The 18510-nt window shown below is 36.5% G+C and overlaps 3 protein-coding genes across 3 annotated transcripts; all 3 read left to right on the top strand.

The window, feature by feature from the left end:
- The first annotated feature begins 580 nt into the window (after window positions 1-580).
- Window positions 581-5911, top strand: LOC117926671 (arogenate dehydratase/prephenate dehydratase 2, chloroplastic-like). Its single transcript, XM_034845877.1, has 12 exons — window positions 581-701; window positions 828-1134; window positions 1892-1959; window positions 2075-2167; window positions 2446-2646; window positions 3615-3695; window positions 3789-3884; window positions 4200-4277; window positions 4360-4449; window positions 4533-4600; window positions 4844-4925; window positions 5467-5911. Exons 2-12 carry the CDS (start codon window positions 861-863, stop codon window positions 5521-5523), a joined length of 1188 nt encoding a protein of 395 aa, XP_034701768.1. The 5' UTR covers window positions 581-701; window positions 828-860; the 3' UTR covers window positions 5524-5911.
- Window positions 5912-8196: 2285 nt separating this feature from the next.
- Window positions 8197-10942, top strand: LOC117926670 (5'-adenylylsulfate reductase 3, chloroplastic-like). The gene is made up of 5 exons (XM_034845876.1): window positions 8197-8318; window positions 8923-9078; window positions 9170-9305; window positions 9453-10266; window positions 10373-10942. The coding sequence occupies exons 1-5, from the start codon at window positions 8252-8254 to the stop codon at window positions 10601-10603; spliced, it is 1404 nt and encodes a 467-aa protein (XP_034701767.1). The 5' UTR covers window positions 8197-8251; the 3' UTR covers window positions 10604-10942.
- Window positions 10943-14384: 3442 nt separating this feature from the next.
- On the top strand, window positions 14385-18038 carry LOC117927050 (L-ascorbate oxidase homolog). The gene is made up of 8 exons (XM_034846420.1): window positions 14385-14758; window positions 14873-14982; window positions 15597-15867; window positions 15964-16066; window positions 16164-16509; window positions 16719-17084; window positions 17279-17357; window positions 17533-18038. Exons 1-8 carry the CDS (start codon window positions 14621-14623, stop codon window positions 17743-17745), a joined length of 1626 nt encoding a protein of 541 aa, XP_034702311.1. The 5' UTR covers window positions 14385-14620; the 3' UTR covers window positions 17746-18038.
- The last annotated feature ends 472 nt before the right edge of the window (window positions 18039-18510 follow it).

Genomic DNA, 18510 nt, shown 5'->3' with positions numbered 1-18510 from the left:
GATTGAATTTAGGTATCATTTTTAAAAACAGTTTTGTTTTTAAATAATAAGTCAAAATACGCTTTTATTATTTAGTAAAAGAAACTTTTAAGGAATTTTTTAAAATGAAAGTAAAAAATTATTTCAAATGATATATAATACAATACTCTTTTTAAATAAAAATTTAAAAAATATATTTTAAATTATGTATACAGATATCATTGACAATTTATTTTTATTTTTTTTTATTTCTAATTTTTACTTAACATTAAAATAAAAATAAATTTACTTTCTCAATCTTACATTCCTCTATATATATATATATATATAAACGCATTAATTGGAATTACTAAATTAATTAAAATTATTTTTTAAATTTTATGAGAGAGAATAACAATAGAAATAAAAAAAAAATTAGGGTTAATGGTAGGTTTTAGTGATACGATATAAGGTTTTTGCTTACGTGGCACATTTTTCATCGGTCAGTTATCACAGAATTTTTTGTCCTAGAGCAAATCATTACACCGTTGGCAGAGTGGGCCCCAGAAACTGTGACCCAGATCAATCCAATCACGGGTGAGGCTTCGAAGGGTAAACAATTCCGCTCAACGTCTCCATCCGTTACAACTTCCAAATCGCAGAGTTTGTCAAAGAAGTGGAAGAAGTCTTTACAGATACCCCAAAACGTGTTCACCTAACCTGGTATCAGGTGTTTGATCAAAGTACTGAACCAAAACTTCCACTCCTAACACCATTTTTTATTCTGTATTTTTCCACACGCATTCCCCTTCTTGCTTTGCAAGTTGACGCCAACAGTTGTACTGACTGAATTTGGCTTTTGAGAACAGGTCGAAGCACAGCATTTTGTTTTTCATGTTTTAATGGCTTTGAAGTTTAGTTCTGTGTTGGGTGGTGCTGTTTCCCAGTTGGGTTGGGAAGATTTGGGCTCCAAGCCTTCTGGGGTGGTCTGCAATTGGGGTAAGGGCACTGCGGAGACTCCCAGTGTGGTTTTTTGGGGCTTGTCGACTCACCGGGGGATAAAGTCGTTGGATGATGGGAACCCGTCAAATCCGGGAACTGAATTTCAGGGGATTGTTGATAAGGTGGATAACAATGACTCCGGGAGAATACTCAGGGATCTGGCATCATTTCCAAGTGGGTTGTCTCATTTCAATTTGGTTAATGTGTTTATTGTTCTTAGTTTAAAATGTTTTGGTTGTTGTCTTGATGAATTCCCTTGGACTTGCAATTTAAAACATATAGGGTGAACGGATATGAATTGGTTGATTAGTTGGTAAGTAATTGATGTAATTTAGATGAGAGTTTGTAACTTAGATTTTCCCGGACTTCTGTTTGTAAATATGTTATTGAAGGGTTGAAGGTCTTGATGTACTGCTCCCAATTTGATAGAATTAGCTCAATTCTTATGTCAAAGGATGAGTCAGACTATTGTATGTGTTATGTTGCAACTGTTCTATAATTATGTACGAATGTTTTTTATTTTTTGTAGTTATGTTTAGCCGTTTAGGGGATCCTTGATATCATTTCTATATGCAAGAAGGGAGGGTTGATTTTTAAGATGGTCCTAGTAGTCTGAAAAGGATCTTGCTTCTACTGGCAATGAATGTAAATAGATTGGGTTGATTTTTCTGTTGGTTAAATGTAATGGAAGTTTTATTTTATTTTATTTTATTTTAAACCTTCAAAGGAGTCGTCTTCCTCCTTTTACCTTTTTGGACTCATGCAAGAGTTGGATTTTAAACTTATCTTTGCACCTTCCACATTCCCGCATGTTTTGCTTTAGTCAATTCTGCAAAACTTTCAACATGGTACAGTGTCAAATGTCATTTTCAAATTATTCAACATATAAATTTATGCCATTTAATTTTTACAATATTTTCACCAATTGCAGAACCATTATCTGTCACTGATATTTCTGCCGCTCCCAAGGATGGTACGAAGGTGCGCATTTCATATAAGGTATGATGTTTATTTTACGATTGCTAGCTGCAATTTGCAATCCCTAGATGCACACAAAAGTAAGAAATTTACCACGTCTTTAGTTATTTATATTATGGTTAAACCAATGATGCAGGGTGTGCCAGGCGCATATAGTGAGGACGCTGCCCTCAAAGCTTACCCTCATTGTGAAACTGTTCCTTGTGATGAGTTTGAAGATGCATTCAAGGTATCCAGTATGATATCAGTTTAACATTCTGTGGGAGGAAATTTTGTACACCAGGTTTAACATAAATTTTGTGTCTATCTATTTTGCTTTCCATAAGATCTCTCCATTTATTCACCACCATATGTATGTTTGTTTGTGTGTGTGTGTGTGTGTGTGTGTTCAATAACATAAATATATAAACAGAATGGAATGATTTCATTCAAATTCGGTGTCCAAATGCCTCATTGAATTAATGACCTGATCCTTTTTACATTTGTTCTGTTGTTTCTGTTTTGCAGGCTGTTGAATTGTGGTTGGCTGAAAAAGCAGTTCTTCCCATTGAGAATTCTTTAGGTGGAAGCATCCATCGTAACTATGATTTACTCCTTCGTCATAGGCTGCACATTGTGGGTGAGGTGCAGTTGGCTGTTAACCTCTGCCTCCTAGCTATACCAGGGGTGGGAATTGATCAGCTAAGACGTGTTCTAAGCCATCCTCAGGTCAGGTTTTTGTTTCCTCCTAGATTTTTGGTTCTAACTTGAGTTTCATTGATTGCATAAAGGAGATAAGAGTCCCTAAGGTCAGTCCTTGATGCTGTCTTACCAAGGGTGGACAATTTAATATTGTTCACAACAGAAATTCAGAGCAAAAGTAAGAGAATTATTGAGATTAAAGAGAAAGTAAGGCAAATTCAAGTTGCTAAATAGAACACAACATAACGAATATTGATCTCAATTATTAAGAAGATTAATGAGAAATGACTACCAGTTCAAATTACCAAATCATATTTGTGCTTTAGATGTTCCCAATGTCAAGCACTGGATTCTATATAAGGCGATTCTTACAGCTCCAACAACTTAAGTGTAAGCTCCTTTCAACCTGGGGGACCAGAGTAGCGTATTAAAGAGTTTTTGTAGCATTAGTTATCATTGTCCAATCTGGATTAGTTTCCTCTCGCTAGATAATTTTCTATTTTTTGCAATAAGAAACTAATCCAAATTTGACAAGGATGTATAATGCCACAAGAACTCTTCACTAGGCTACATCACCTACTTTATGTCACAGAATTCATTAACCATTCTTGGGAGTCAAAAAATTGGTCTTTTTCCTTGAGGGGGCTATATTTGGGAATCATTCTAATTATATTTCTGACCAAATTTAATAGTTCAAAAAATATTATTTTTAATTTTAAATTAGTATAGAAGCAAAATTGATTCATGAAGTCCAGGAAGTGAATGAGAGAAACAGAGAGAGAGAGTGCTTCAGCTTAAAACCTTGGTACACAGGATGCCCTGTCTGTTTTGTGGCCTCTCTACCTCTTACCTCACATTTTCATGTTCGTAAAGTATGATTACATGTTCTCTAATTTGGCACATAATCAAATATATAGCAGAATGTATTCCATATAAATATCTAGTTCCAAATCCCAATGATAAATTTTTATGAGTTGAAAAGTCTTCATTTGCAGGCACTCGCCCAGAGTGATATCATCCTGAGTAAGTTAGGTGTTTCCAGAGAAAATGTTGATGATTCAGCTGGTGCTGCTCAGGTGATCTGTGGATGTCTTATTAGCACCTTAATTTTATTTTCTTGTACTATTTGAGGGAATGTTCCTTCTTGACCGTGATGACTTGTTGGTCAGTATGTAGCCTCACATGGCCTGAGCGATGCTGGTGTTGTTGCAAGTGCTCGAGCAGCAGAAATCTATGGGCTTAACATACTTGCAGAAAGAATCCAGGTAACTCATTGCTTAGCCCTTTTTTAGGTAACTACATTCTTTTTTCTATTTCCCATCCTTAAAAATTTCAACTTAACTCTACACAACGCAGCATTGCACAGGAAGTGTGTTGTTATTGATGTTTCTGGGGGTGATTGTGCAAAAGCAGCAGCTGCCTGAGTTGGTGCAAGAGGTGGCTGCTGCAGGGTCATTGGTGGTGGCTAATTACTAGTTCATGTCCTGGTCACAAACCATAGAGTGCTACTTAGTTATGTATAATTCCTATGCTTTATAGTTGAACACTACTTAATTTGCTTGAACTCATGGTCTGTACAGGATGATTTTGATAACATTACTCGTTATCTGGTCCTTGCAAGGGATCCTATAATTCCAAGAACCAATAAGCTCTTTAAGGTAGGTTTTGTTCATCCATTTATGCCTCTTTATATGTTGGCTTAAATTCTCTGAAGCTGAAAATTGTTGTCCTTCATTTCAGACAAGCATTGTGTTTACTTTGGAAGAAGGCCCTGGAGTATTATTTAAAGCCTTGGCGGTCTTTGCCTTGAGAGACATTAATTTGACAAAGGTTAAGTGAGTTTGTTTTCATTAGTTCACTCATTTTGTACAGAAGCCTCCACCATAAAGTTCTAGCTCTGTATGCATGTTCAGATTGAAAGCCGGCCACAGAGGAAGAAACCATTAAGGGTAGTTGATGACTCCAACACTGGAAGTGCCAAGTGAGTATTTTTCTCATTTTCATTGGAATACATCAAATGACCATAATGAAACACAGACTAGGTACCTTGTATTTCAAATGGATTGTTAAGAAAAAAAAAAGGGAATCATAATAAGAATAATCTCATTGCCATTATACTTTGTGAACCCTGTTTTTGATTATCCACTTCTTGGATACCATAGTGGATCTTTCTGTATGAGGTGAAATTACTCATGATGTTTGATTGACTAATTTATGGTGGCAGGTATTTTGACTACCTCTTTTATATTGATTTTGAGGCTTCTATGGCTGAGCCCCGTGCACAGACAGCTTTGGCGCATCTTCAGGTTTGTTCTAATTATGCCTCCTAATTTTGCTTTTGACTCATCCCATCAAATTCTTTATAAGCATTTGTCAAAGTTCCAAAAGCTTTGTTTGAAGCTATTGGAATGTTTCCTTCAGGTTTACAAATGAAATGGTGAGTAAATTTAAGTCAAACTTATTACAATAAGAAATCCAGAAGTACAAAATTATTTTTATTCCTTTGTTCAAGTTCCTCACATATTGTACTCTAAGATCCAGGGTAGGAGGACTAGGTTGGTTGAACTTATTAATTTGTTTCCATCGGGTAAGAGCAAGTGCATTCTTGCCGATTCTCTATTTAAGGTGAAAACCATGTTTGAAGGTTTTTAACCCTAAACACATTGATCAACACAATTTGTTTGCTACTTTGCATTTTGTATGGGGTGAGATTGAATGGATCTTCTGCGGATAGAATTATACATTTGGATTTATGTTAGTTTGGAACAAGTAAATGTTTTTTTCTTCAAAAGAATTCACTTCTTCAACCTACCTTCTTACAAGGTATTGCATTCAAATTTTTTGCAGGAGTTTGCCACATTTCTCCGTGTACTTGGTTGCTATCCTATGGATTCCTTTCCTTAGCAATCATGATCTTGATGCCAGTCCTCCCATAATAAAACTTATCCTGCTCAACCCAGTAGGGAAGGGAGTTCATCCAGAATTTTGGGATGGCCTGCTGTCCAAAGCTTGTATACATACTATGTTATTTGATGATGCTGGATCTTGGATATCCTGCAGGTCACTGTATTTGGTTGTCAAAAACACTTCAAAGATGGATTTTGGGACCCATTGGGTTGTACCCTTATAAGATAGAAAGATTCTAGCTTGCTTGATACAGTATTGGGCAATTGTTCTAGTACAGACAGGCACAACTGCCCGCACATTAGACTGTTGGACAGGCAATTGTTCTAGTACAGAGATTATTGTTTCTTTGATATATGAATGGCCAAAGTTTCCGTTCACTGGATGATTTCTTCTGTCTTCTGCAGCTACAATCTTGTTGACTATTCCCTCACTTTCCATGACTTGTTGAGTGAAATTTTTAAGAATGACTGGATTGCTGTTAGTGAGAACTCAAATTCCTCATCAGTTATCTACAGATTCCCCATTCATGTGTGGATTGCAGGTCTCAGCCTCTTCTGTTTCCATAAATATAAATTATCCTTCTGTGGCTTTTGAACCTGATGATGCCTTCTTCAAAGGGTCACATGCCTGTTCAGTGGTCTTTGCCCTATCTCAGGGGGTGTTATGCCATACAAAAATATGATGATTCCTTTGCATTTGTATGTATTCATCTTGTTTCCTAGCTCAAATGTAACTTATGCCATTTCTTTGGGTCCCAGTTTCAGCATCAAATTAGTACCTAAAAGTGGAATCAATCGTATGTCTTTGATCTCGATCATTAATATAATAGTCTCATGTACTTGTACACTCATTCAATAGCTTAAATTTCATCGTACATTTTCAATAATTGATATTACAAGTTCAGTGGGCTCGAATCGAAACCTTAGAATTTTCCGATTTTTTATTATTATTATTATTATTATTACTATCGCCTAGTGAAGTCTAGGTGACCTACTCCAAACATGTGACACAAAGAAACGTTCATGCATTTGATATAGTGGGTGATGACACTACCAAAGAAAAACTACTCAATTTCTGAAGTACAAAACATCTAGAAAACATAAACTTGATCAAATTCAATGGACAGATTTTTCTCTTGAGTGGATGAATCTATTGAGAGAGACCAAAGGATCTGAAATTGAATCTGGTGGACCACATTTTGCATATTATTATTGCTGGCCTTTCACATCTTTGAGGCCCACCAAGTCACTGTCCCAAGCCCCCATCTTGGAATTACTTTTCCTTTTCTTTTTCCTCACAATTTTCCAGTTCTCCCATCTTTTTTTCTTGCAATGCTCCAGTCAGGAATTTTTCTTACCTGTACAAAATCACATGAGTCCATCTCAATGGTATTAGCATTGATATAATTAGGTTATATCTGATTGATCGAATATAGCGTGAAATAGGATAAAAGAGAGAATATTATATTATATCTCATATTTGATTGATGATGGGATACGATAAATTATCTCATTATTTATTATATTATATGTTTAATCAATCAGGATATAATAAGTAATGTGATATATTATCCATCATTTTTTTTATAATCCCGATGCATTAATCTTATCTTATACTAAGATATGGGATATAAACTTTATTTTTTTTATTAATATTTTTTATATACTTATTTTACAAAATAAATTTTTTTTATTATAAATTAAATTTCTTCTTAAAAAAGAAAAATTTAAAAATATTTATAAAATAATATTAATATATGATATATAAATTATTTTATATATTAAATAACATAATATAAAAAATTTATTTATGAAGTTTAAATATCTTAATCATACATATTATTAAATATAAGATATTTTAATTTTTTTAAATATACTACCATAAAAAATCAAATTCATAAAATATATATTTTATAGGATATCATATCCTATTGAAAATTATATTCATACGATATATTAATATATACATTTTATATTAATCCAATATAACGTATTTTAAAATTTTTCTTCCTTAATTGGAATTCTCTTGGAACAATGTCCACATACGCTATGTATCATACATATGGTATATAAAATTATAAGTTAAGGTGTAAGTCTACGAAGTATTATAACACAAACATTCTGAATATTTTGTTTTTATTGGATTATATTTTTTATGTCTTAATAATTTTTTAAATTACAATCATTGTCTTAATATTCTTGGTTACATTTTTTTTATCCCACTTATATTTTTTTACCTTACACGTGCCTAAAATGAGATTGGATATTAAATTGAGTGAATCCAATTAATTGTGACTCTATTTGTTATTCAATGTTGAAAGGCACTAAGATGTGATTGACTACCAAACAAGCCTTATTGGGGGAAACTTTTTGGAGTACACATGAGATGCCATTGGCATAAAAAATTAAAATAAAAAATAAAAATAAATAAAAAAACAAAATATGAAAATTCTTCATGAGCATCCAGCCTTTAAAGAGGATAGACAAAGTCGAACAAGGCAACTGATGGCATGATCATGACCCTCCATTTGTCATTCTTTTTCTCACTTGACCACAGTGATGATCACGGGCTAGCCCATGAATTTCTCAACGTGGAAGTGTCCAGGTTCAATGAACCTAGAACGGCCACCTTTTTGCAGGTGATGATTTAACGCTGTCCAAGGCTGAGCCAACAGCAAGGAAAATAATGAGAGAGTTCTAGAGAGAGAAAGCTTCAGAATTCTCTCATGGCGTTGGCTGCTTCTTCTTCTTCTTCTGCCATTCTTGGGTCTGTCGGTTCCCATGATCTCAATGGTATTTTTTTTCTTCCTTTTTCTTCTCCTTTCATTACGGTAGTTTTTATGAGCTGGGTTTTTCAGTTATCTGTTGAATCTATTCCTACGCTATGATGTTTGGTAATCGTGAAAATGTAAAGAGAAAATGTTTTGTTTTTCATTTTTGGAAAAAAAAAAAGAAAAAACCCTATCATGTTACCATTTGCGAACTTCTTTATGTTATTTGAATGTACGAAACTGCACTATCACTGAAAAAAGTTACGCAGATTAAGACTGTTTGTTTTAAAAAAATGTCGTTGATGACATGTTTTTGAAACTGTTGTGGGATCAAAACCCTCAAATATTATTTTTTGTGTTTAAACAAACATGTTAATTGTTTTTACTTTCAAAAACTAAATTTTCTTTTCTTTTCTTTTTCAGATTTTGTAGAGGATATCCATCAGTGTCAATGGGTTCTAGGAATTTTTCCAAACAGATTTTTTTTAAAAAAAAAAAAAAAAAAAAATTGTAAAAGAATATTCATCAAAGTCCTACGAATCTTTCTATTCATTTCCTTGCTAACCTGTTTTTTCTTCATGCATTTCTTGCACTTTGCTTGTCTTTTTTTTTTTCCCCCTTTACAGCTGCAAAAATTAGCTCTTTCCAAAGGTTGAATCAACCTGTGATTCTATCAGCTTCCTCCAATGTCATCCATGGACAATCCTGGATGAAGCCAATTTCCGCAGATCCGAAGAGGAGCCACGCTATGATCCCTTTTGCAGCGACAATAGCTGCTCCTGGTAATTCTTCAGTGTTATTTTCAATCGATTTTAGGGATTATTATGGGCTTTATATTGGGTGGTTGTTAAATGATAATGTTGTATATGCCAGAGGTATTGGGGAAGGGTGAAACTGAGGTAGTTGAGGATTATGATAAGTTGGCAAAGGACCTAGAAAGTGCCTCCCCTCTTGAAATTATGGACAAGGCCCTTCAAAATTTTGGGAATGATATTGCTATTGCTTTCAGGTATTTTCTTGTGTTTCATTCCATTTTTTGAGTAATTTGTTCACTACCTTGTAGCCTACATGAATCCCTTCGGGAAATTAGAACTAAGATTAGGTTTGGAGAATTTTGCAGCTGTGATTTTTGATGATCTGAGTGTGGTCTGTGCAGTGGAGCTGAGGATGTGGTTTTGATTGAATATGCACGGTTAACTGGTCGGCCTTTCAGGGTGTTTAGCCTGGATACTGGAAGGTTGAACCCGGAGACATATGCGTTTTTTGACACCGTGGAGAAGCACTATGGAATTCATATCGAGTATGTGTTTCCAGATTCTGTTGAGGTGCAGGCACTGGTGAGGAACAAGGGATTGTTCTCTTTCTATGAAGATGGTCACCAAGAATGCTGCAGAATACGTAAGGTGAGGCCTCTTAGGAAGGCTCTTAAGGGTCTTCGAGCCTGGATCACTGGGCAGAGGAAAGATCAATCTCCAGGCACCAGAGCTGAAATTCCGGTTGTCCAAGTGGATCCTACATTTGAAGGGATGGATAGTGGGGTTGGCAGCCTAGTGAAGTGGAACCCAGTGGCAAATGTGGACAGCATGGACATTTGGAACTTCCTCAGGGCCATGAATGTGCCTGTTAACAGTTTGCACTCACAAGGATATGTATCAATTGGGTGTGAGCCATGCACTCGGCCAGTTTTGCCCGGCCAGCACGAGAGGGAAGGAAGGTGGTGGTGGGAGGACTCCAAGGCCAAGGAGTGTGGCCTCCACAAAGGAAATATCAAACAAGAAGAGGTGCCTGAACTAAATGGAAATGGCAATGGGGCTGCCCACAAAAATGGAACCGCTGCAGTTACCGACATTTTCAACTCCCAAAATGTGGTTTCCCTTAGTAGAACTGGGATTGGGAACTTAACCAAGTTGGAGAACCGAGCAGATCCATGGCTGGTTGTGCTCTATGCACCTTGGTGCCGTTTTTGCCAGGTAACAATTTCTTTTGAATCAGGCACATTTCTAGATGCAGGTGATTGTGCTAATTGCTTACTAACCTGTGAAACATTCTCTTTTCCGTTTTGTAAATTGGATATAGGCCATGGAAGGATCATATGATGAATTGGCAGAAAAGCTGGCGGGTAGTGGGATAAAGGTGGGAAAGTTCAGAGCAGATGGTGAGCAGAAGAAATTTGCACAGCAGGAGCTGCAGCTTGGTAGCTTCCCTACAATACTATTCTTTCCTAAGCATTCTCCCAATCCGATCAAATATCCCTCAGAGAAAAGGGATGTTGATTCGTTGACGGCTTTTGTTAACGCCTTACAATGATGGTGACTATGATGAAATTCGACAGCAAGGAGCATTGTGCTTTCAGGGGGCCATTTTCATCTGAAACCCTGCTTTGCACATGGAGATGCTCCCTGTGAAATCCATGGTCTTGTACATTGTTGGTTCAGGCTGAGAAGAGTTCCCCTACAAAACTTCAGTGATCCTGTTTTCAGGTTGTTCATAGCTTTCCTTTTTTCTTAGATCAAGGACAACAGAGCGTGACTAATATTGTCATTATTACTTCATATATTAATTTCTGCCTTCTCTTCTTGTTGGCTACTAGAATGGGTCTTTGATTTCTTCTGATAATTTGCTTATGAAGAGAGTAACAATTGATCATGTTTGCTTGCAAATTTCACATTCTGAAAGCTTCCATTTCCCTGGTGTTGAGGGAATAGGCACATAGGACTCTTGGTCAATTTTTGGAAGCTTTACCAAGAAAATATATGCATGAACAAGCTTCAGAAAGCAAAATTCAATTGGATAGAACCCCTATCTCAACCGTGTTTTTTGGCCCCAATACTGAAAAGAAATCTGTCCAAACTCTCATATAGGGTTCTACTGTCTGATGTAGAGTACTGTTTTTTTTTTTTCCAGTTGTTTTTCTTCATCAAATGTGTTTCTGATCTAGGGTTCTAACTCTTTGAATCAGAAAGATGTTTTAGAACTTGAGTCTTTTTACAAGTCAAATGGAAATCCCCTTTTGGGAAAAGCATTTCACTATACAACCCTCCTCAGAATTGAGACTTGGTTATACAAAACTACAAAACCTTCCAGCAAAGGGGGAGTGAGTCATAAGAAGAAACTGTGGAAGTCCGTGTATGAGGCTTCCACTTGTGTCCAAGCTTCAACACAAGCTGGTTGAGTTTCTTTTTAAGAAAAAAAAAGTGAGAAATTTCTCTTTAAATTCATAACGCCCCCGGCCCACCATCATTGTGTTGGGCTTTAGTTTATGTGGGTATCAAGTCATCATTGTGTTGGGCTTTAGTTTATGTGGGTATCAAGTATTTATTGGGTGGTGAGCTTATGGGCCTATCAGCTTGGTGTAATGGGCATTTTGGTCCTCTTGAACAAAAAAACATTGAGGTTTGAGGTAAAAAGTTTAATATGAAAATGGACGTTAAAATGAAAAGGTTTAGCTTTCTCAAGTGACATCGGAGCTAACAAATTAGTGTCATATGTTAAACTAGTTTGAAGAATATTGTGAATAGTGATGCATATGTAGAGATATAGAAAGGATTTGGCTCAGTGGATTCTTAGAGAACAAGTTAGTTGAATTGATTTGATCAATTTATGCTTCAACCAAATGAAACTAAGCTTTTAATGCTAAAAAAACCAAATTTAACTTATTAAGATTAGTTTCATTCAATTGAAACGGATTAGTTAGGCCTTAACTAATTTGGGCATCGAGTCCAATTAGTTTTTAAAGGTTGATTAAAACTCATATTGCGAAACCAATATTTGATTAATATCAGTTTTAATGATAATAAAACAAGATTTCAAACTCATGGTTTATCATATTTATGTTTAAATAAGAAGATTTTTAAAGTGACAATCATAAAGATAATTAAATCAAAGAAAAATAAATAAATAAATGACCTAAATATATTTGACACGACAAAAATAACCTTATATCCAAACATTGTTTGCACTAATATGAACACTAGGTTGGACTTGGGCATCCCAAATCACACCCCTATCTAAAAATATAATCATAAATGATGAAAATTTGTTTTGTACGATAGAATTTCGAAGTTGAGTTGGAATGGATCAAACTTCAACTTAAGCAATGATTCATCTAGGCTTGTATTCTCCTATGGTAAATCTTGAACCTATCACAACACCGACATTTCATATTTTTATAAATTAGACATTAGATCCAAATAAAATTGTCTATCAATCATGATTTCATTTTCATTTTCTTATCCCATCTCCAACTTCTCATGCGCTATCACAATTCATTCTCGTAACAAGAATATCATCACATTTGCAATTATAGAATAAAGTTTAGAAATAAATTAAAATAGTTGCATTAAGGGTACCGTAAATTTTAAAATACAAATATAAAATATATTTTTGGTATTAAAGAATTATCTTAACAAGGCTCTAATATTTTCACATCAAATATTTGGAGTCTAATACATGATCTTAATCCCATAATTTGATGTATATTTTTATTTTAATCATATTGGTCGTTATCTTAACCAAAATTTAATTTCATACGACTGCCATCACGCCATGATTTTGGGTACAAGATTTTGACTATCAAACCGTAATCATCGTAAAAACTAAGAGTGTGTTGGTCACTCGGGAGTCGGTCTCATGTTTCTTGCATCATTAGCCAAAACAAAAAAGAAAAACAAAACAAAAATCAGGAAATTAACTGCTTTTGTTGTCAACTTAACATAAGAGAAAACGCGTCATTTCCAAATTGCCAGTTGTAACGCGCTCTACACATTTTCCTTTTGCTTTTTTTGGGGTTGGGTGGCGAATCTATGGACAGCAAAAGTACCAAAATATCTTTGAGACTCTGACTACTTCAAAGACTTTATATCACTACTTGGATCTACCAATGCCTCCCCCAAAGGCTCTGACTACTTGGATCTAGGAAATTTTCATCATAATTGAACTGCAGATGAGGGTTTTTTTTTTTTTTTTTTTTTTGGGGGGGGCCTGGGTAAGTGGAAAGTCATTTAATCAAACACCCATAATTAATGCATTTGGCTACCTTACCTAACTTCTTCACTGGCTTCCATGCTGCATGTAATGTACCATTTCTCCATGCGAGACCCATAATGTAATTGTGGAAAATGTAAGGTGCTTTGAACCACAACCAGAACCAAAACCAAAACCAGGGTTTTATATTAAAGTTTGCTTTCTATTTGTAAATGTTTTTGTACCAAATGAGATGCCCCACTTCCCATATTTTTTGTGGATGCGTACTAATCATTTCGATAGTGTTTTTTAAATGTAATTTTAAAGAAAAATTCGATACTCGATAAAATTTAGAAAATGTTTTTAAAAAATTAAAATATTATTTGATAGAGTATTCTTTCAAAAAACATGACTTGTCTATAAAATATTTTCAATAAAAATAATATAAAAACATAATCCTATAACGTGTTTGACAACAAATTTATGAAAGATTTTTAATTTTTTAATACTTGAATGAGAAATTTTTTCAAATGTTAAAAAAGTTATAAATGCTTTTAGAAATTATTATCAAAAGCGTATTTAGTTTTCTATCATTTTCATTAAATTCTACTTTTGAAGTTCAAATTTTAAGTCATCTCTAAGTATCCCAATGATGTCGGTGTTTATCATATAACTTAGAATTCAAATTTTTTAAAACAAGGGGCACATGCCAAAGATATATCAATTGGTGAAACATATGGGCAAGGTGTCTTCTCATAAAATAATAGCCAATTGTGATTTTTCTAATAATATTTTGAACCAGAGTCTTCTCCTAATAAATGCACAGGACCCTTGTTATCATAATTTCTGGATTCAAATTTTAAGTCAGGGGATAGAGGACAACTCGTAACCTTGGTAAAAATGTCAGTAGATTACGGAATCATCAAGTGGGATTTTGATTTTGAATATGGAAAGAAAATCTGGAAAGAAAAAAAAAAAATGAAAACTGTAATTTAGTGAAGATCGACAGCACACCTTCCAGTGTAACAGCGCCAGGAGTACAGCTCATGAGCTTAGATTCTTGCTTTACATAAAGGACTCTCTCTCTCTCTCTCTCTCGCTCGCTCTCAGCCCTTGAAACTTTGATCTATCTTCTGATTATCCTCACCGACAAAGCCTCTGTACTACAAGTCTACAACGTGATATAAAAAGAAGGAAAGCTCCAAAGCAAAGAACAAAGAACAAAGAACAAAGAAGAAAAAAGGCGGTAGTGTAGAGATACACTTTTGAGTTGTGCCATTCCTTCCTTTCAATCCAACCCCCCACCCCATTTTCCCACTGAGAAACCAATCCCATTTTCCATCTGGGATTTTGAAGAGAGACATGGGAGATTACAGGGCTGTGAGTTGGGTGTTGCTAGTGTTCGTCTCAGTGGCTTGCATTAGTGGGGAGGACCCTTACAGGTTCTTCACTTGGAATGTCACCTACGGTGATATCTACCCTCTTGGAGTGAAGCAACAGGTGCTTCTGTGTTACTCTTCTTCTCTGTTTTCTGCTCTTTGGTTTCTCTGTTTTCTTGTTTTTTTGTATTTTCTCTACAAAAATAAACTCATGGGTTTCAAATTTCTTTTCCAGGGGATACTGATAAATGGGCAGTTTCCAGGGCCACCAATCGAATCTGTGACTAATGATAACTTGATTATCAGTGTTTACAATAGCTTGGATGAGCCTTTCCTCCTCTCATGGTCAGTGCCCTTTTCCTTTCCCATTTTCCTATATTTTCTTGGTGATTGTTTTTTCGTTTCTTCTTCAATTTTTCCGTTAATTCTTGACTGAAAGTATTGAATTTTCATTGCTTCCTGGGAACCCATTCCAGTGATGCAATCCCCGGTAGATATGGTGGATGAGAAAGAAAATGGACATTAAATATAGTTGCCTTCAAAACGACACCGTTTTATTGCCCATTGGTTTTCTTGGTTGGTATGTGCTTTAATGGTATCCTCTTTGTTTCCATCATAGATTTCATTGGGAGATGTGCTCTGCAATGCAATTCTAGCCCCTAAGCTTGAAAGTTGAAACCCATGTTCCCCAGGCATGGCCAGATTTATTCTTCTGGGCTGTGGCCCAGGAGGCCAGGATGACTACTAGTCTAGCCCAGACGCAACCCACCCTCATCACATTTTGAATGAACTGTCCATGTCCCACATCGGCCAACATTATAGTCAACTTCACATAATTATAGGATTTAATGCAAGTAGATCACTCACCTTCATCAGATCAGGTGTTTTTAATGACGCTGTGTTTGTCATCTACTCCTAGGAGTAGGATTTAATGATAAAATAATGTCAATTCTGGGCAGGAATGGTGTGCAGCAGAGGAGGAACTCATGGCAGGATGGCGTTTATGGCACCAACTGTCCGATTCCACCGGGGCAGAACTTCACCTATGTTCTGCAAGTGAAGGATCAAATTGGTAGCTACTTCTACTTTCCTTCTCTTGCCTTCCACAAGGCTGCTGGAGGGTATGGGGGCATTAAAATCTCAAGCCGTCCTTTAATTCCAGTACCTTTTCCTCCTCCTGCTGGCGATTACACTATACTAGCTGGGGACTGGTACAAGAAAAATCACACTGTAAGGAGCCTGTACCTGTACATTGGTCTTGCTAGAAATTGAAAATATCAGAAACCAAGTCATTAGACTGATAAATTTCCCTTGGATGTTTAACAGGATTTGAAAGCGATTTTGGATGGTGGAAGTGATCTTCCTTTCCCTGATGGACTCCTTATCAATGGTCGGGGATCAAATGGATACACATTTACTGTTGATCAAGGTAACCGATTTTTATCAGTTGGAACCCCCCTTGCATATATATGGTTTTGGTGTTTGTATAAAGCATTGTGTTTGCCATTTGTTGTTTTGTTGGGCAGGTAAAACTTACAGGTTCCGGATATCTAATGTGGGGATTGCAACTTCCCTCAATTTTAGAATACAGGGCCACAAGATGCTGCTGGTGGAGGTGGAGGGGACTCATGCACTGCAGAACACATATTCTTCCCTTGACATTCACCTTGGCCAGTCATACTCTGTATTGGTTACAGCTGACCAACCGGCACAGGATTATTACATTGTGGTCTCCACACGTTTCACCTCCCAAGTGCTCACCACAACCTCCACTCTTCATTACAGTAACTCAGCAGGAAGAGTGTCTGGTCCTCCTCCTGGCGGTCCGACTATTCAGACTGATTGGTCTCTTAACCAGGCCCGATCTATCAGGTAATTCCTGTTAATTTTCTTATCTATAATGAAACTGATTAATATGACCATCGTTTTTGTATTTGTATGTTGAAAATTGGTCTCTGCATTCGCATATATTTGCTTCTATTTGAATAACATGTGGAAAAAGAACCAGGCCAAGTATTTATGTCCAATGTTTTCTCTAAGGTTTTTCTCAATTATTCTTTTGTTGTTATGTATCAAATCAGACGGAATCTATCAGCGAGTGGGCCGAGACCTAATCCTCAAGGATCTTACCATTATGGATTGATCAACACTACCCATACAATCAGACTTGCAAACTCTGCTCCAGTTATCAATGGAAAGCAGAGGTATGCAGTTAACAGTGTGTCCTTCATCCCAGCAGATACACCACTTAAGCTTGCCGACTACTTCAAGATCTCTGGGGTCTTCAACCTTGGAAGCATCCCAGATAACCCCACTGGTGGTGGTGGTTACCTCCAGACTTCTGTCATGGCTGCTGATTTCCGAGGCTTTGCTGAAGTTGTGTTTGAGAATCCTGAAGACACCTTGCAGTCATGGCACATTGATGGCCATAATTTCTTTGTTGTGGGGTAAGTTACCAAGTTTCTCTAACTTACAATTATCATTTTCCTTCTCCATGGAATTGAACACCATTCCAAAGAGCCATGATAGCACCAAGTTAACGAAAATCAGCCATGAACCTTACAAATTAATATCCTTACTGCAAAGAAAATAACAACCTCGTCCTGATTTCTGAGACTCTGAACATTGTGTATTGTGGCAGGATGGATGGAGGGCAGTGGACACCGTCCAGTAGACTAAGTTACAATTTGAGAGACACAATTTCTCGTTGTACTGTTCAGGTAAACCAAGATGTTGCCCTTTGAGTTTCTTTAACCGATCTCTAATGTTTACACAACCTACTTTAGCATTAGAAATCATTTATCGAATTCTACCATCAAGTGTGACATAAATGGGATTGGCTTGGTTATGGGGACTCCTAATTTTTTTTTTTGGCTGTGTTTGATCTGGATGTAGGTGTATCCCAAGTCATGGACTGCTCTTTACATGCCTTTGGACAATGTGGGTATGTGGAACGTAAGATCAGAGAACTGGGCTCGCCAATACTTGGGTCAGCAATTCTATCTTCGTGTCTATTCTCCTGCAAACTCATGGAGAGATGAATATCCAATCCCAAAGAACGCTCTTCTCTGTGGACGAGCATCAGGCCGCAAGACCCGGCCTCTATAATTGAGAATGATTTGCACCACTGTCACGATGGGGTGACAGGGGAGAAATACTTCACTGCAGAGGATGTTTGCCAAGGCTTGACTCGAGCCATTTTTTCACCAACTATTTCTTTGCACTGAGTGATTTTTTTTCTTTCCTCCAAATAGTAATTTCAGATGGTTTGTTGTGTTGTCCAAATTGAACTCAACACATCCGATTTGTAATAGAACTCAATATCCTTAGTTCATTGTTTGAGATTTTTTTACCAATCTTGCTGTCGGCTTGTTTATTAATATACTTTTTGCTTCTTTTTCCTTCCACTTCCATTGCTCAAACCTTAAGGTACACTCAAAATTTATGAACTCCTAAAAGTAGATCACTGTCCCCAAATGCCTTGCAGAAGAGCTTAAACCTTCTGCTCTATTCGCTGTCCCCAAATGAATTTTAAAGAGACAAGCAGACAGCCAATCTCCAAACCCAAGTCATACACAACAACCCATGTTTTAAAAACCAAACTGGACCAGCCAGTTTGACCTATCCAACAGTCGACCGGACCCTGGTTCGGTTTGGTTTTTTCGCCAGAGGACATGTTGAACCAGGCGTCAGGCGGCTGAACCACTGAATCAGTGAACCGGTCAACGGATTCTTCCTTTTGGGCAAAACAGCGAGCCCATGCCTTTGGGCCACTAGATGGGCTCCCACTTCTCCCACATGGGCCTTGCGCTTCACAGCATATGTTGTTGACCCGGATCAGTTTTCGATGTGGGATGAGTAATTTAAGATAAA

This window comes from Vitis riparia, chromosome 12 (genome assembly GCF_004353265.1).
Source record: "Vitis riparia cultivar Riparia Gloire de Montpellier isolate 1030 chromosome 12, EGFV_Vit.rip_1.0, whole genome shotgun sequence".
NCBI lineage: Eukaryota > Viridiplantae > Streptophyta > Magnoliopsida > Vitales > Vitaceae > Vitis > Vitis riparia.
The sequence above is the reverse complement of the archived record's forward strand: the minus strand, read 5'-3'. Positions and strand labels throughout refer to the sequence as shown.

What these genes read in the sequence shown, in the direction of transcription:
- LOC117926670 (XM_034845876.1), top strand. Translation starts at nt 8,252, where the DNA reads ATGGCGTTGGCTGCTTCTTCTTCTTCTTCTGCCATTCTTGGGTCTGTC. An exon ending in AGCGACAATAGCTGCTCCTG is followed by an intron (nt 9,079 to 9,169) that starts GTAATTCTTCAG and finishes TGTATATGCCAG; the next exon opens with AGGTATTGGGGAAGGGTGAA. An exon ending in GATATTGCTATTGCTTTCAG is followed by an intron (nt 9,306 to 9,452) that starts GTATTTTCTTGT and finishes TGGTCTGTGCAG; the next exon opens with TGGAGCTGAGGATGTGGTTT.
- LOC117927050 (XM_034846420.1), top strand. Translation starts at nt 14,621, where the DNA reads ATGGGAGATTACAGGGCTGTGAGTTGGGTGTTGCTAGTGTTCGTCTCA. An exon ending in GGTACAAGAAAAATCACACT is followed by an intron (nt 15,868 to 15,963) that starts GTAAGGAGCCTG and finishes GATGTTTAACAG; the next exon opens with GATTTGAAAGCGATTTTGGA. An exon ending in CACATTTACTGTTGATCAAG is followed by an intron (nt 16,067 to 16,163) that starts GTAACCGATTTT and finishes TTTGTTGGGCAG; the next exon opens with GTAAAACTTACAGGTTCCGG.
- LOC117926671 (XM_034845877.1), top strand. Translation starts at nt 861, where the DNA reads ATGGCTTTGAAGTTTAGTTCTGTGTTGGGTGGTGCTGTTTCCCAGTTG. An exon ending in ATTCAGCTGGTGCTGCTCAG is followed by an intron (nt 3,696 to 3,788) that starts GTGATCTGTGGA and finishes CTTGTTGGTCAG; the next exon opens with TATGTAGCCTCACATGGCCT. An exon ending in GAACCAATAAGCTCTTTAAG is followed by an intron (nt 4,278 to 4,359) that starts GTAGGTTTTGTT and finishes CCTTCATTTCAG; the next exon opens with ACAAGCATTGTGTTTACTTT.